This window comes from Octodon degus, unplaced genomic scaffold (assembly GCF_000260255.1).
Source record: "Octodon degus isolate 3935 unplaced genomic scaffold, OctDeg1.0 scaffold00048, whole genome shotgun sequence".
Classification (NCBI taxonomy): domain Eukaryota; kingdom Metazoa; phylum Chordata; class Mammalia; order Rodentia; family Octodontidae; genus Octodon; species Octodon degus.
Genome location: NW_004524624.1, coordinates 10,810,711 through 10,827,824, shown reverse-complemented (window position 1 = coordinate 10,827,824; position 17,114 = coordinate 10,810,711). Strand labels below are relative to the sequence as shown.

General features: G+C 53.9%; 1 protein-coding gene across 3 annotated transcripts in view; it reads left to right on the top strand.

The window, feature by feature from the left end:
* Positions 1-9,805, top strand: part of Adamtsl4 (ADAMTS like 4) — a 12,429-nt gene extending 2,624 nt beyond the window's left edge. Inside the window, exons 2-18 of one of the 3 annotated variants that reach the window (XM_004632493.2) lie at positions 734-870; positions 1,050-1,107; positions 1,391-1,722; positions 1,879-2,557; positions 2,739-2,841; positions 4,428-4,564; positions 4,903-5,107; positions 5,310-5,482; positions 5,572-5,680; positions 5,768-5,953; positions 6,047-6,176; positions 6,502-6,706; positions 7,382-7,558; positions 7,875-8,081; positions 8,175-8,354; positions 8,640-8,784; positions 8,923-9,805. In XM_004632493.2, the coding sequence (XP_004632550.1) occupies positions 851-870; positions 1,050-1,107; positions 1,391-1,722; positions 1,879-2,557; positions 2,739-2,841; positions 4,428-4,564; positions 4,903-5,107; positions 5,310-5,482; positions 5,572-5,680; positions 5,768-5,953; positions 6,047-6,176; positions 6,502-6,706; positions 7,382-7,558; positions 7,875-8,081; positions 8,175-8,354; positions 8,640-8,784; positions 8,923-9,059 (3,183 nt within the window). In that variant the 5' untranslated portion in view covers positions 734-850 and the 3' untranslated portion in view covers positions 9,060-9,805. Of the gene's footprint in view, positions 1-668; positions 871-1,049; positions 1,108-1,390; positions 1,723-1,878; positions 2,558-2,738; positions 2,842-4,427; positions 4,565-4,902; positions 5,108-5,309; positions 5,483-5,571; positions 5,681-5,767; positions 5,954-6,046; positions 6,177-6,501; positions 6,707-7,381; positions 7,559-7,874; positions 8,082-8,174; positions 8,355-8,639; positions 8,785-8,922 lie in introns of all 3 variants that reach the window. The other 2 variants (XM_023716530.1, XM_023716531.1) reach the window with 2 other exon arrangements.
* Positions 9,806-17,114: the final 7,309 nt, after the last annotated feature.

Sequence of the window (17,114 nt, the reverse complement as noted above, 5' to 3'; positions counted from 1 at the left end):
CAGAGAGAGACAGAGAGAGACAGAGAGACAGAGAGAGGAGGAAGAGGAGAAGGAGGGGAAGGGAGGGGAAGGGAGGGAAGGGAAGGGAAGGGAAGGGAAGAGAAGAGGAAACAGAGACAGAGACAGGGAGAGCCCCTGCCTGACAAGTGCAAGGTCCTGAGTTATATTCCTGGTACCAAAAAAAAAAAAAAAAGAAAAGAAACAGTGAAAGGAAGGGAGAGAAAAAGGAAGGGAGGAAGAAAGGGGAGAGAAAGAGGCTCCCACTGAGCCAGTGGTAGCTGGCTACTGGCACTCATAGGGTAAAATCACCTGCTTTTTCTCTGAAGGAGCCCACTAAGCTTATTCCTTAGGCAGAAAGTATGAGGCAGGCTGAGATGTGCTTGATCCTTCCTTCTGTAAGGAAGGGAAGAACAGGCTGGTGGCAGGTAAGGAACAGATGGTCCTGGAACATCTTGTTTCTAGGGCCTCCTCCTCACCTGAGCCTTCCTCCTCACCCTTCCAGGGAGCAATGGGGGGCTGGACTGGGAGTCAGATGGAAACCTCAGGATGGCCTAAGAGGGCTAGCACAACCTGGCTCAGGATCCAGGGAGGAGCTGAGTCCCTGCAGCACCACGGGGAGGGGACTGAGTTGGGAGCCTGGAAGCTGAGGTCAGACCCCCACCCTGCAGTGTTCCTCAGCTCCCCGAAGATCCTAACAGGCTGGGCCTTGCTTCTCCACTTTCTGTCTGCCGAGTCTGTCTGAGGAGTCCTCTTGCCCAGCGGCCCTCAGCTTTTTCCTGAGAGAAACTCAGCCCCTGCAGTGCACACCCCTCCACACCCAGATGCCTGAGTAGCTTCCTCTGGCCCAGCGATGGAGAAGCGGGTGGGCAGGTGAGAGGAGGGGCTGCTGGGTGGCAGGGTCACTGGTCCCTGGAAGTCTGGGGAAGGATGACTGGGACCCAGCAAGAGAGGAGGCCTGCTAAGGTGACTAAATGTGGGGTGTCCACGGGTGGGGGGGGGTCACAACACCTCCAACATAGCCTCATGACAACCCCTTCTTTAACTTGCAGACCCCGGCTGTGTCTGATGCTGCTTCTGTCTCTCCCTCAGCTCTGCCTGGGCCAGGAGGTGAGCCCTGGGCAAGTGAGCCACTGCGCGCCTGCGTCCCTTCAGCTTCCGGTCCCCTCCCCCAGCTCTCCTGTCTGGGCTCCTTGTCTCAGAGCCTCAGCCATGGCCCTATCACCTGCCTTTCTCTGACAGCCCCTAACTCCTGGGGAAATCACAGGGAAACCGCAAGGCTGAGTTTTCCTTGTGCTGCGCTCCTCAGCGTGGCCACAGCCCTGGGCGAGGGGGCTGCTCCACACTGTTCCCCTCGCATCACTAGGCTTGTCTCACCTCTCTTTCTGTGTAGGTCTTGTCTGGACATGCTCTTCAAATACCCCAAGAGGAGGGCCGGGTCCCTGAGGGTGTCTGGGGACCTTGGGACCAGTGGACTGCGTGCTCCCAGCCCTGTGGGGTGGGGGTGCAGCGCAGAAGCCGGATGTGTCAATTCCCTCCAGGCCTGGCCCCACCTCCCAGGCCTCCAAGATACCCAGAAGCCCTGCGCCCCCAGGGCCGGGGTCCCAGACCTCAGACTTCGGTAGGAACCCGGCCCCTCCACAAGCCACAGCCCCGGGGAAGGGGCGGCCCACTTCGAGGTCCTGCTTCCCACGTGGGGAGACAGGAGCCCCAGGAGGCCTTGAGGTGAGGTTCTGGGAAAGGGTCAGGGCTTGGTGGAGGAAAAGGGAGCTAGATATGAGGATATATGGCTTCAGAGGCCTATCTCTGGCACCAAGAAAAGGGGCAGGATGAACAGAGCTGTGACTGACCTCACGATTCATGTCTGCAACACTTTCTCAGGTCCTGGGTTCGAGATCCCATCAAGCCTGGCATGTTTGGCTATGGGAGGGCACCCTTTGCCTTGCCACTGCACCGGAGCCGCAGACACCCTGGGCTCTCACCCAGGCCTGAGCCCTCCCTAGCCTCTGATGCAGTGAACTGGACGCTTCCCTCCTCTTCAAAGCACAGCCGCCAAGTTCAGCTCCCATCTACAGGATCTGCTGCTCCCACCTCATCCCCCTCAGCAGAACCCACCAGGTCCCAAACTGCTGAGGTAGAAGTGTCTCCCAGAACCAGCCCTGATGCCATACAGCCCCACCCCAGAGCCCAGGCCTCTGGAGGTGGAGGGGCCCCCTCACGGACCTACTCTTCCTTGGGAGAAAGTGGCTCCTTCCTCTCCTCCCCTCAGCCGAGAATACCTACCTCCCACCGCCTGGCCAGCCCCCAGGTAGCAGGCAGACACCAGGATCCTTTACCTTACCTCCCTCGGGGCCAAGGCCAGCAGAGCCAGGGGCATTGGCAACCCAGGGGGAGTCTTCCAGTGTCCCTCTCTGAGCCTGCCCGTCATTACCCACATGGGTGGCTGCCTCTGCTAAGGGCTGGGCCCCACCCGAGCTCCCTCTGGAGCCTCTTCACTCCCAGTGAGCCTGTCCCAAGATGTTCTGGGGAGAGTGAACAGCTTCGAGCCTGCAGCCAGGAGGTGAGTTCTGGCTGGGCATCCTCTTCCAGCACTGACTTCTGCTCAGTTCCCTGATACTGTTTGCGCTCTTAGCTTGTCTGATCTGGAGCCCAGGACCTGACCTCCTCTCATGCCCCAAATCCAGCCCAGCTGCCACCCTGCCTTCCTCCCCAGCTCCCACTGCTTTGTTTCCCCACCTCAGCCCTGTCCCCCGGAGCAGCCAGATCCCAGGGCCCTGCAGTGTGCAGCCTTTGACTCCCAAGAGTTCATGGGTCAGCTATACCAGTGGGAGCCCTTCACGGAAGGTGAGCATTGGCCCATGCCCATGGTGCCTCGGGGCCGGGGAAGGTGGATACAGGGAGGCACCTGCTCACTCTCAGACTAGGGGGTTTCCAACCCTTCTCACCGTGTAGACCCTTCTCTTTTTCCTGTATCACACCTGTCTTACCAAGTCATTGACTCAAAGTGACTTAGTGCAGGCCTGGAAGGGAGAGGCTTCCGGATAGGCCTTCAACTGTCACACCTGACTGATGGCAGCACAGGGGTCAGGCTTGAAGAGAGAGGGGTCTAGAGGTGCCCTTTGGCTGTCTTCCTCTGAAAAGACATCCATTCTAGAGGTGGCGTGTTTTGGAGGGTTTTTTTTTTTGTTGTTGTTGTTGTTGTTTGTTTGTTTTTTATTTTTGGGTTTTTTTTTGTTGTTTTTTGGGGTTTTTTAGAAGTAGGGATTGAACTCAGGCCCTTGCACTTGCCAGGGAAGTGCTTATTCTACTGAGCCATCTCCCTGGCTCGGGGTGGTGTGTTTGTGACATGAGAGATTTTGTACAGTGTTCACAACAGGATGGGCTGTGCCATGGATCCAGGGTATCCTATCAGCTGTTGTCAAGTAACCATCCATACTCTGGTTTCTCTTTGAATCGTATAAATCTTTCCCCTTTTACCAAGTAACCATTCACTTGAGTAGGCTATGTCACCCTTGCGAGCTCAGTGCCCACATAACTATAGGTGTCAGAAGCCCCCTTGATGGCTGGACACAGTGATACTTATCTATAGACCCATCTGCTTGAGCCTGAGGAGGGAGGGTCACTTGAACCCTTGACTTGGGGGTCAGCCAGGGAATTTATGGAAATCCTGGCTCAAAAAACAAAACGGGGGCTGGGGAGATGGCTCAGTGGAATAAGCGCTTCCCTGGCAAGCGCAAGGACCTGAGTTCAATCCCCAGTTCCGAGAAAAAAAAAAAAAAAAAAAAAAAAACGGGCTGGGGAGATGGCTCAATGGAATAAGTGCTTCCCTGGCAAGCACAAGGGCCTAAATTCAATCCCTGGTTCCGCAAAGAGAAAAAAAAACAAAAAACAAAAAAACAGCTGCCCAGCATGGTAGTACATTCCTGCAATCCTAGTAATTTTGGAGATACAGGAGGACTGCAAGTTTGAGTCCAGCCTAGGTGACTTTGTCAGACCGTCTCACAATTTAAAAATAAAATAAAATTTAAAAAGGACTGAGAAGCTGAATATGGTGGCACACACCTGTAATCCCAACACTCAGGAGGCTTAGGCAGGAGGATCCTTGTGAGTTGGAGACCAGCCTGGGCTACAAAGTGAGCTCAAGGGAGCCTGAGCAACAGGCTCAAAAGTACAAAATAAATAAAAAAAGCTGAGGATGATGTAGCTCAGTACACTGACCCTGGGTTCAATCCCCAGTATTGCAAAACAAAACCAAACCTTGACAGTGTCTGACCAACCTTTCAGCGTGTGGAATCCTCATGTTCCCTTCATCCTTGGCAACTTAGCAACTTGCAGTTGATCTATAGACAATGGAAGCAAAGCTGTAGGGATTCTGGGGCATGTCCCAGTTAACCTCCCACCAGCTAACCGCATTCTACCTTGTTTCCTAGTTCAGGGCTCTCAACGCTGTGAACTGAACTGTCGTCCTCGTGGCTTCCGCTTCTATGTTCGTCACACTGAAAAGGTCCAGGATGGGACTCTGTGTCAGCCTGGAGCTCTGGACATCTGTGTAGCTGGACGCTGCCTGGTGAGGGAGCCAGACATGTGTGTGCAAGAATGCACACGCGCACACGCAGACACACACACAGAGTGGTTTCACTCATGGCAACCGCCACCATCAGATGGATTGCCGGGGGAAAGCCTCACCTGTGGAGCCCAGTGGGGCAGACCCATGGGTGGAGGAGTCTAGCAGGCGCACCCCTGCCTCCCTGGGCCTGAGCCTGGCAGGGGATGGTAGGGCCCATGGAGAAAACCACACTCTACTGGTAGCACAGGGAGCAAGGTCACAAATGCAGGGTCCTGAGTGTGCAAGGGGTGTGCATGTCTGGCATTCGTGTGGCCCTGGTCTCATGTCACTTTTCCCAGAGCCCCGGCTGTGATGGGATCCTTGGCTCTGGCAGGCGTCCAGATGGCTGTGGAGTTTGTGGAGGTGATGATTCTACCTGTCGCCTCGTTTCGGGGAACCTCACTGACCCAGGTGGCCCTCTGGGCTACCAGAAGATCCTGCAGATTCCAGCTGGAGCCTCCCGTCTCCAGATAGCCCAGCTTCGGCCCAGTTCCAATTACCTTGGTGAGAACCCAGTCTCCCAAGGCCCACTCTTGTTCCATTTCTGGTCTCCTTGTTCTGCCCTCTTTGTTGCTACTTGATGTGGCAAACAAGCCAAACAGGGAAAAATTGGAAAACTGCAACTGTTCGGGGTATCTTAGGTTCTGTGGCGGATGGTGGAGAGGAAAATAGTGTGACCAATCTCGAGTTTTGGGATCTCTTCTAGCACTTCGAGGCCCTGGGGGCCGCTCCATCATCAATGGGAACTGGGCTGTGGATCCCCCCGGCTCCTACACAGGCTGTGGGACTGTCTTCCTGTACAATCGTCCTCCAAGGGAGGAAGGTCGAGGGGAGAGTCTGTCAGCTGAAGGCCCCATCACCCAGCCTGTGGATGTCTATGTGAGCTGGGGCATGTGAGGCCTTTCCTTCTGCAGAGGAGGAATGCTCTCTAGTCACCCCAAACATCTATTTCTGTCTCTTCTCCCTAGATGATATTTCAGGAGGATAACCCAGGTGTTTCCTATCAGTATGTCATCTCATCATCTCCAGTCCTCCAAAACCCCACTCCAGAGGCCTCCATACCCCAGCTTCAGCCTGGTAAGACTGATCCAGGAAGAGGGAGAGGCTGAGAGGGTTCAGAGGCAGCAGGGAGGCATCTGATCAGTCTACTTAACTTCTGCACAGAGATGCTCAGGGGGGAGCCCCCACGCCCCTCAGTGCCCCGCCCAGCCCGGGCCCCAGGTACCCTCCAGCGCCAGGTGCGGATCCCTCAGATGCCTGCTGGAACCCATCCCAGAACACCCCTGGGATCTCCAGCTGGATACTGGAAGCGAGTAGGATACTCCCAGTGTTCAGCATCCTGTGGAAAAGGTGACACTTTGTGCCTATGTATGTGGGCCTATAGCCTAAATCCCCAGCTTGACACCATGACTGCCTTCCTGACTGATTTCTTGTCTCCTTCAGGCGTGTGGCGTCCTGTTTTCCTCTGCATTTCTCGTGAGTCAGGAGAGGAACTGGAGGAACATAGCTGTGCTGTGGGTGCCAAACCCCCAGACTCCCCTGAGCCCTGCCATGGCCCACCATGCCCTGCATAGTGAGTATGAACCAGAGGGAGGGCTGGAGTACTAGAACCCACCTATTGCCCCTGGACCTGCTCCCTGCTCGCACGATCTTCCCTGGACTCCCTTGGCAATTCCTCCTGGCTACAAGGAGACAGTTTTAAATAAGGACTGACATCCCATAGAATAAAAACCCAGGCAGCCTATACCCCCACAAGAAACCCTAACTCCAAAAGTGGCCAAATGTGGCCACTCTCCATGACAGGCCTCACTCCCAGGGAACCTTGCTCTCCCCCCATGTGGCAGCCTCATGGGTCTCATTGCCATCTCTGCTTCCTTCCTGCCCTGCCACGGCTGCAGCTGGGAGACTGGTGAGTGGACATCTTGCAGCCGCTCCTGTGGTCCTGGTACCCAGCACCGCCAGCTGCACTGCCGGCAGGAATTTGGGGGTGGTGGCTCCTCTGTGCCTCCCGAGCGCTGTGGACACCTCCCCCGACCCAACACCACTCAGCACTGTCAGCTGCACCTCTGCAGCCACTGGGAGGTGGGCTCCACCTGGAGCAAGGTGAGCAGGCTTTGGCAATGGAGCCCCCAAGGAGTGGGCACCCATGAATAAGAACAGCAGTTTTTCCACCTCCTTATTTATTTATTTATTTATTTGTGTGTGTGTGTGTGTGTGTGTGTGTGTGTGTGTGTGTGTGTGGCCAGCTCAGCCCACCAGGGGGCGGCCCCGGCTGGCATGTGGTGCTGGGGGATTGAACCGCGGTCCCTGTGCTTTGCTAAGCTTGTTCTAAGTAGGTGCTTTAGACCACTGAGCCATCTCACCAGCCCCTCCACCTCCTTTTTTTAAAAAAATTTTTATTTATCTATTTGTGTGTGTGTGTGGCCAGGTCAGCCCACCAGGGGGCGGGGCTGGCTGGCATGTGGTGCTGGGGGATTGAACCACAGTCCCTGTGCTTTGCTAAGCTTGTTCTAAACAGGTGCTTTAGACCATGGAGCCATCTCACCCGCCCTCCACCTCCTTCTCAATCAGCAGAAATGTTCTGCAAACGGGGTCGTCTTGCATGGAATCCCAGATAAAAGACTGACCCAGAGATTGGGGGTCTGGGCCTTGGCCTCCTCTTCAGCCCACAAAGCCCTGTAACCACTGAGCTGAGGTTCAAAGGCAGATCTTAGGTAAAAGCCACATAGTTGAGGCTGCCTGTGGCCCAGCTCCCTGGGTTCCCTCTCACACCCTCAGTGCTCCGTGCGATGTGGGCGAGGCCAGAGGAGCCGGCAGGTTCGCTGTGTGGGAAACAACGGTGATGAAGTGAGTGAGCAGGACTGCGCCTCTGCTGCCCCCCGTCCCCCAAGCAGAGAGGCCTGTGACATGGGCCCATGTACCGCGGCCTGGTTCCACAGTGACTGGAGCTCCAAGGTGGGCCCCCGTACCCCTCAGCCAAGCCCTGCATCCCCGTGACCACACCCAGACCACCCTGTCACAACATGTCCAGCACAGCTCAGTGAACACTGACTGAGCAAGTAGCTACTGTGTGCTTGGTGCTGGGAGCTCAGATATGGGAGAAGAACTTGCATCAGTGTGCTGCACACCCAGCAGGTGTCCCCTTGCCTGGCGGGTGCCTGATGCATCCCCAGCTCCCAGGTGCGGGATCCAGGACACCTGCATCCCAAGTCCCCTCCCTTGCTCCAGGCTCCAGCAGCTTCCTTCACACAGGTGCTGTGCTTCTCAACAGTGCTCAGCCCAGTGTGGGACCGGAGTCCAGCGGCGTTCAGTGGTCTGCCTCGGAAGTGGGGAGACACATGGGGCAGGCAGGGAGGAGGCAGGCACAGGGACTGGTGAGGAGAGCTGTCCCCTGGGAAGCCGCCCTCCTGACATGCGTGCCTGCAGCTCCGGACCCTGTGAGACGACGTGGTGCTGGTACACAGGGCCCTGGGCTGAGGTGCGCTGAGGGCCTGGGAGGAGGCCTGGTCAGAGTGCCAGGGGGTTGCATGGCAGCGTTGGAGGTGATCTGTTATTCTTGCTCCTATACCAGTGCTCCTCAGAGTGTGGCTCTGGCACACAGCACAGAGACGTCATCTGTGTGTCCAAGCTGGGGACTGATTTCCATGTGGCTTCTCCCAGCAACTGCTCTCACCTGCCAAGGCCCCCTGCCCTGCAGCCCTGTCAGGGGCAGGCCTGCCAGGACCGATGGTTCTCCACACCCTGGAATCCGGTGAGTGCCTGGCTCTCCTTCCTGCTCAGCCTAAGCCTCCAATGAAGTAGGGGCTCCTCTCACTGCCCCTCAAGCTTCTCCAAACCCTAGGATAGCGCAGCTGAGGTTTCACTTTGCCCATTTTATTTGGACTTGGGGGACAAGTGGGCCCTATCTGTCCAGGACTCCATGTCATCCCTGGATGATAATGTGCCACCACTACTCTTCAGGAGAGAGGTTTGGCCATGGGTTGAGGCCGAGTCCTGGACACAGCAAAAGTCTGATCTGATAGTTTTGGTCTCCCAGTGTTCCCGTTCCTGCCAGGGAGGCACGCAGACGCGGGAAGTCCAGTGCCTGAGCGCCAACCAGACTCTCAGCACCCGGTGCCCTCCGCATCTGCGACCGTCCAGGAAACGGCAGTGTAACAGCCAGCCCTGCATCCAGCACCCTGGTAAAGACCTCTGATCCCTAGCCCCGGCAGAATGGAGTTAGGAGTCAGCAGACAGTGGGCGGAGGTGGGGGTGGGCAGCACACCTCAGGGCACACGGTTGCTAGTGGTGGTCCCCGCTGGCCTCTGTCCTGCCCCCAGATGATCGGTGTCAGGACAGCTCTCCATACTGCCCCCTGGTGGTGCAGGCTCGGCTCTGCGTCTACCCCTACTACACAGCCACTTGCTGCCGCTCCTGTGCACAAGTCCTGGAGCGCTCCCCGCTGGAGCCCGCCTGAAAGCGGGCCCAGGAGACCCCCGTCCGGTTCTCTCACTCCGGCACTGGCCCTCGTCCATCAGCCCGTGCTGTGCCCCTGGCTCTCCAGCCGGTCCCAGGCTTACCCAGGACACCCTCCAGAGCGACTGGAGGTGGTTGTTGATGTGTGGGTCTGTTTGAGGTGTGCTATGTGTGCACCCGCGCTTCCAGACTTGTGTGCGGCTGGCTGCGTGTGTGCGACTGCGGATCACTTCCCAAAGAGAAGTCAAAAGAGCTGGACAGGAATGAGCGCAGACAGTACTTGTTTCCCCAAGACTTTTCTAGGCGGAGAGGAAAGCAAGTTTGCAGCTCCTCACTTATCTGAGCTACTTAGAATGTGGTCTTCTCAGCAATTCGTTTTGTGCCCTAAACCTGGTTTCTCATATGCGGGTCTCACATCTTCTAAACCACTCTTTTGGGCTGGGGGTGGAGGTGCAGCTCAGTGGTAGGCTGCTGGCCAGGCATGCACCCAGCTCTGCGTTTGAACCCCAGCACTGCCAAAAAAAAAAAAAAAAAGCCATCCTTTTGGCCCTGACCTCCCCCCCGCCCTTCACCACCTCTACCTTTGCCTTCCTAATCACCTTGGGCTATCAGCCATTGCCATCACACCCCAGGCCAGAGCAGGGAGCATCTGAACTGAGGGTGGAAAAAAAGAAATGTTAACAGAAGTGCAGCCCATGAAATGGTTCCCACCCCAGAACTAATTTATTTTTTATTAAAGTTGACTATGACAAAGAAGCATGTTCTTCCTTGTCCCATCTGGGGGCCCAGCCACGTGGGCCAACTGAGCAGTATAAAGTCAGAAACACAGGAGGAGGAGCCCCAGAGCGCGGGCGGGCACAGGGTCCTCCAGGCCAGCGCGTCCCTGCAGGGCGGTAACTCGCCACCAGAGGTCACCGCTTCTCCCCGTTAAGTGTGGCGCTGGGGGCTCAGTCCGGAGATAACACAGGGCCTGCGTGGTTTTCTCTTGGGATCTAGCCGCACTCCTTTTAATCGGGGGCTGAGCTGAATGACGGCCGTCTTTGGGGAGTCACGTCTCCTGTTCCCTTTCTTTGGCCCTGCCTTCCTTTCTCTGCCATCTTTTCCACTGTTACCATTTCCCTGGCCTGCTCTGCCTCGCTGCCTTCCGAGGGGCACAAGGGAAGTGACTGCAACGCCTTATCCCTTGTTTAGCCTGTGACTAGAGGAGGAGGACCTGGCGGGACTTAGAGGACTCGGGAGAGGGAGGGCCGGGCAGTACTCGATGTCCTGCCAAAGATACATTCTTCTGAGATGTCTCACCCCAGCCTCCTCCCTCTCCCCCAGCCCGTTTCTTCCCTCAAGGTAAATAACTTGCTAGAGGTACTGTGAAAGCGACAGCCTTTTCCGTAACGCGCTCCCCCTGACCCCGTAGTCCCCATCTCGCCCCTGGCCCAGACAGCCAAGTAACAGCGAGGGGTCCGGACGGCTAGCGGGCCTGGGCCGCCTGGGCCCTGGAGAAAGGCCAGCCGTCATCTTCCCACAGGAGCGCGCAGCTCCAGCAGCCTCCTTCACCTCACACTACTCTCAGGCTTGGCCTGGCTGGAGTGGCTGAGCAGGAAGAAGGCAGACATTTGGGAGAGTGGGTGAGCGCTGGGCTGGGCAGGAACGGAACAGAACAGAAGGGAAGGAAAACGCAAGCAGCTGCAGCCCGGGCTGGGGGGTGAGGAACAGGGAACAAGGCAGGCTGCGTCCAAGTCGCCCAGTCTGAAGAGGAGGCGACAGTCCCAGCCTCCAGGGATCCTGTCGCACAGTCGGCGATGGGCTGAGCCAGCGAGCAGGGTGGCTGCCGGAGGCGGTGGGGCGGGCGGGAAGCAGCTGCCTGCGGGACCCGCCCTCCCAGCTAGCAGTCCTGGAAGTCAGCTGACTCTGGCCCTGGGCCCGCCCTCTTCGGGCTGTTGCTGGGCAGGTTTGGGGCTTGGCCTGAGTCTGAGAGCCAATCACAGGTGGAGAATGGGCAGCCCCAGCCCTGAGGGTCCCAGCCTCAAACGCCCCCTTTTCTCTGAAAGCCCTAGAGCTCTCTCTGGCCTCCTACTTCTCCCTTCGGTGGGCCCGCATCTAAGGGTTTGCCCTCTTTCTTCCTTTCGTTTAAGAGCTAGGTTTCCTTGCAGCCCCTACGGATACCTTCCCCAGGACCCTGAGGTCAGTTCGGGGTCACTGTGGAAGTTACCAGCAAGGGGAACCTGACTCCAAGCAACCTCTCTTCCTGACCTCCTCTGGGGGTGCAGAGTGGACAGACACTCCGGTGACCTCCAAAACTCTCAAAGAGTTGAGAGAGGAAGCTGCAACCAAAGGGCAGCGAGCTGTGGTGGAGGAGCCCCTAGTTTTGGTGTGCTGGAGTGGAAATAGGGAAGGATGCAGAGGAACTGGACCTCCGAAGTTGAGATGGGGCTAGGGTTGTGAGGTGAACAAAGTTCTTTTTTCTCCTTCAGTACTGGAGATTAAACCAAGGGCGAAATTCCCAGCCCTTTAAAAAAAAATCTTAATTTTGAGGCAGGTTTTCAGTAAATCACTAAATTGCCAGTGTACCCTTGAATTTACGCCTCTTCTGCCCTGGCCTCCCTGAACGATGAGATTGCTCACTTGTGCCGCCACACCCAACTAATGGGAACACACGACGACGAGGGAGCCCATGCGGGTCGCTGGCACACTGCTAAGGACGCCTCCTTTCTGTTTGCTGTGAGGCCAGATGGTGGCACACAGAAGTACTTGGGGTGCTCTGTGAGGCCTCAGGTTCAGCTGGAGTCGGGTAGGCTGGGGTGTGGTTCCTGCTTAACTGGTAGAATGTGCTTAGGATACACAGCCAACCCCAGCTGAAAAAAAAAAAGTACTGCTATGTCAGCACTCTCCTTCCTCCCTGAGAAGCTTCTTGGGGTGAAGACCCACCTGGCTGAGGTTCAGCCTCTGGACTGCTCGCAGCGCCCATGTGCCGCCCTGTAAGCAGGCTCTCCAGCTGCACCTCCACTTGCTCACATCCAACCTCGGGGAAGGGAGAGGGCGGCACAGGAGCCAGCTTCTGCCGGGGCTGAGTGTCTCAAGCCCTGCTCTCTCAGGAGCCCGGAGACCCAGGTAGACATCTAGATTGATGGGGAGGGGCCAGGGAGATGGCTCAGTAGAATAAGTGCTTGCCTGGCAAGTGCAAGGGCCTGAGTTCAATCCCCGGTTCTGCCAAAAAAAAAAAAAAAAAAAACACGATCGATGGGGAAAGAAAGAAATGTGGGGGTTGTGTTCTGCTCTCTGCCACTTCCTCTACAATCAGATTTTATTTTTCTTTTTTTAATGGTACTGATGATTGAACCCGGGACCTTGCTCTTGCTACATCCTGGGCCCCAGATCTTTCATTTCTTGCTCTTCCCTTTCCCCAGGTTCTATAATTAGAGACTTTATTTTGTTTTGGAGTCAGTTTAACTGACCTTGAACTCACAGGAGTCCTCCTGCCTCAGCCTCCCAAAGTACTTACCTGCCTGAGACTTCATTTTAACACCAACCCCAAGTCAGCTAAACCAGAGGCATTTTGCTACCCAAGGTTCTTGTTTGGTAGCTCTTACCTTCTTTCCTCCCAACACCCCTAAATTCCAGGCTCCTTGCTAGGAGGCAGCTGGGTGGGACAGTTAGTGCAGATGGGGTTTATTTCTTTGCGGAACCAGGGATTGAACTCAGGCCTTTGTGCTTGCCAGGGAAGCGCTTATTCCACTGAGCCATCTGCCCAGCCCCCACATGGGGTTTATTTCTTACAGGCAGGTAAGAGACTCCTGCTTTCAACAGGAAGTAGAAGGTCTCAGGAAAGTACCTAAAAGTTTAAGTCTGTCAACAAGAGAGAGGGCAGGCCTGGTGGCACATGCCTATTCTCAGCATCTGAGGGCTGCTGGTGCTGGTGGTGTCAGTGTCTTGAGTTCAAGGCCTGGACACACAGTGGCACAGTGGCACAGCCTCCCAACATTCCAGAAGGTTGTGGTAGGAGGATCGCAACTTTGAGTCTAGCCTAGGAAATCTGGTAAGAGCTTCACAAAATTCGAAAGGGCAGGGCTGTAGTTAGTGTGAAAGGCCTGGTTCAGTCCTCAGTACCAGGAAAAAAAAAACCAAACCAAGAGTGAGAAACTGGGTTAACCTCAACATAGCTAGCACCCCCGCCCCAGTAGTGGGGATTGAACTAAGAACCTTTCTTTGCACTGAGCAACATCCCCAGTCCTTTTGAATTTATTTTGAAATAGGGTCTCCATTGGTTGCCCAAGCTGGGGCTGGGGACTTGGCTCAGCGGTAGAATGCTTGCCTAGCAAGCTGGAAGCCCTGGGTTCAGTCCTCAACATGAAAAACAAAAAATAAACCTCCCCTAAAAAACAATTCAAGGGGGTGCCTGGCCTTAGCTCAGTTGTTTAAGTGGCTGCTTCCACAAAGCTATCAGCCTCAGGTTGCTGTAGTTCAATCCCCACAACACAAGACAGCCAGTCATGCCTTGAAGGCATTCGGCACAAAAAAAAACAAAAACAAAAAAAACAATTCAATGAAAAAAAAATACAGTAAAATCAAAAAAGACCAAAAACAAATAAGGCAACATAGGTTGCCCAAGATCTCAAACTTGAGATCTTCCTGTCTCAGTCTCCCAGAGTGCTGGAATAATAGGTGTGTGCCACACATGGCTGGTTTGGGGCTTCTTGACCTGGGAGATGGGGAAAATCTTGAAAGGAGGGTGTTTCGGGGCTGAGGTCAGAAGGTGGGTAGGTGCAGAGAGAAAAATATCCCAGGCTGGTCCAAATCAAGAGATGTTAGGGGCCAGGGAGATGGTTCAGTAGGATAAGCATTTGGCTGGCAGGTTCAAGGGCCTAAATTCAATCCCCAGTTCTGGAAGAGAGAGAGAGAGAGAGAGAGAGAGAGAGAGAGAGAGAGAGAGAGAGAGAGAGAGATGGCTTTGTGCTCCCAGGAAACATTGGCCACAGCAGTGGAAAGGGACCCATGAGGACCACAGAAATGAGACAAGAGTTCTCTGTGAGCACAGAGTGGCTGGAACAGCCTGGGGAGGCCAAGGAGGCTGCGGAGGAAGGCTGTAGCAGGGGGCTCCATGCTGGACTCTTGTGAGCCTTGCATGAATCTCCTGGAGACTGCTGCAGAGCTCTGAGGGAAGAGGAAAAGCAGCTGGGGAGAAGAGGACTGCGAGTGAGCCCGGAATTTAGGATTACAGCTGCTCAGGAGCTGAGGCCGGAGGACTGCAAGGTCCACGCTAGGCAACCTAGTGAGACTGACGAGGCTCACTAAGAAGGAGCTGATGGAAGCCCTGGATCCCTAGCAAAGCCCAGTGGCGAGGAGCAGCCCTGCGGTGAGGCAGTGGCCAGGTGGCCAGGACCCAGGCTCCATCTTTCTGTCCTGTATCTGCCCCACACCTGCCTGCCTGCTGTCAGCTACTGGCTGCTGCCTCTTTTATGACAAAGCAAAGCTATTTTTTAGTTGTCGTCCAGGGTTGAGCAAGCTTTTCTCTGCAGAACTAGCCAGTCAGTGTGTGGCCTTCGCCAGCTGCACCGTGGCTGCTGCAGTTCCTCTTCTTGCAGTGCGAGTGTCCACAGAGGGTTGCTAAGTAAACAGTGGCCAGCGTTGTGTTCCCTTCAAACTTTGTTCATGCTACCAGATCGCAAAATATTTATATGTGTATGGTTTTCCTTTCTTTCTTTAAATGATAATGAAGACTGAATACAGCCTGGTGTCTTTAGATTTTTATCAACCATTTTAAAGTACAAAACCATTCTTGGCTTGCTGGCTGTAACAGAACCAAGTGCAGGGCAGACCTAGCTCCTGACTTCCGGGAGGGTTCTTGGCTGCTCCAGCCACACAGGTGCTGCTCGTGCTTAGAATTCAACACATTCTCTGTTTCTGTCTCTTTGGGATTTTTTGTTGGGTGGAGGGGTTTTTTTTGTTTGTTTTTTTTTATTGTTGTTTCAGTCTGGTTTTCCACAATTCTTGGGCTTGGAAAATAGCTCAGCTGCATACACACCTGCCTGGCAAATGCAAAGTCATGAGTTCAATCCCCACTATCCAAAAATTAAAAATACATAAATAAAATGAGTAATTCTTTTGTTTTTGTTTTGCTTTGTTTTTTGGTTTCTGGTTTTTTTGAGAAAGGTCTCACCATGTAGTTTAGGCTGATCCTGAACTCAGTATGCAGCCCAGGCTGGCCTCAAATTTGCAGTGATCCCCTGCCTCTGCTTCCTCAGTGCTGGGATTAGAGGTATGCGCCACCACACCCAGCAAAAATTAGTAATTCTTGGGGCCCGGGAGATGGCTCAGTGGAATAAGCACTTCCATGGCAAGCAGAAGGGTCTCAGTTCAATCCCCGGTTCCGGAAAAAAAACAACAAAAACAAACAAACAAAAGTAATTCATTTTTTAAAAAAATTTTTAAAATCTTTTTTAAAATTTATTTGGCATAGGGGGCTGGTGAGATGGCTCAGTGGTCTAAAGCACCTACTTAGAACAAGCTCAGCAAAGCACAGGGACCGCGGTTCAATCCCCCAGCACCACATGCCAGTCAGCCCCGCCCCCTGGTGGGCTGAGGTGGCCACACACACACACACACACACACACACACACACACAAATAAAATTTTAAAAAAATTAAAAAAAAATTTATTTGGCATAGGGTCTACTAAGTCTCAGCCTTCCCGGCACTGGGATTACAGCTGTGCACCACCACACAGGGTTTCAGTAGCTGGCCAGGTGCATCCTGGGTTCCAGTGCTGGCACAGTATACAGTACCAGGGATCAAACCCAGGTCCTTGAGCTTGCCAGGCAGGCGTTTAGACACTTAGCTATCTCCCCAGTCCTTTTTTTAAAAACAGTCATTTATTTATTTATTTATTTATTTATTTATTTGGTACAGGGTCCCCTACAGCAGCTCTGACTCTTAGTGATCCTCCTGTCTCAGCCTCCCCTGGGCTGGGATTATAGGCATGTGCCAACAAGCCTGGTTTTGGTTGTCAGCTTAGCACTGGCCAGGACAGCGTGTGGTACTGGGAATCAAATGTGGTACTATTAATTGAAGCCAGGCATGGAGGCACACCTCTGTAATCACAGTATTCTGGAAGGTAGAAGTAGGAGGATCACAAATTCAAGTCCACTTTGAGCAGTTAGGAATTTAGGGAGACTGACTCAAATTTTAAAAAAGGGTTGGGGATGCAACTCATTGCAGAGGCCCTTGCTTCAATCCCCAGTACCACAAAAAATACAAACGTGCATTCATAGTGGCAGCAACAGTGGCATATGCCTGTAATCTTAGCACTCTGAAGGCTGAGGCAGGAACATCACTGTTCCAGTCCAGCTTTGAATACATAGTGAGACCCCCAAAAAGCCCTAAGAAAAATAAATAATAAAAATTACTAATTGAGGGGCTGGTGAGATGGCTCAGTAGTCTAAAGCACCTACTTAGAACAAGCTGAACAAAAGCACAGGGACCGCGGTTCAATCCCCCAGCACCACATGCCAGCCCGCCCCGCCCCCTGGTGGGCTGAACTGGCCACACACACACAAAATAAATAAAAAAAAAAAAATTACTAATTGAGGGCCGGCCAAATAGCTCAGTGGATTAAAGTGCATGCAAGCAGGCATAGGGGCCAGGGATTTGATCCCTGGGCCTGCCATGCCAGCCCTGGCCCTGGGGCATGCTGAGATGGCAATTGAGACTGGATGTGCCTGTAATCCCAGCTCTCGGGAGGCTGTAAACAGGCGGATCACTATGAGTCAGATCTAGTAGTGAGACCCTGAACAGCCTGTAGATCTTTCCCTAAAATACAACAACAAAAAATTACTAATTGAGTCAGATACTTTTCTCTATAGTATGACAAGCTCAAAATTGTGTATTAATATGTTCACACTTAAAAGGATTACATTTGAATTTTTTAAATAAAATAATCTTGGGGCTGGGAATACAGCTCAGCTGGCATAGTGCCTGCCTGGCAAGTGTGAGGTCATGAGTTCGATTCCAGGTACCACAAAAAGAAAATTTAAAAAAAGAAAAAAATCTTTATCTGGAACTTCTTT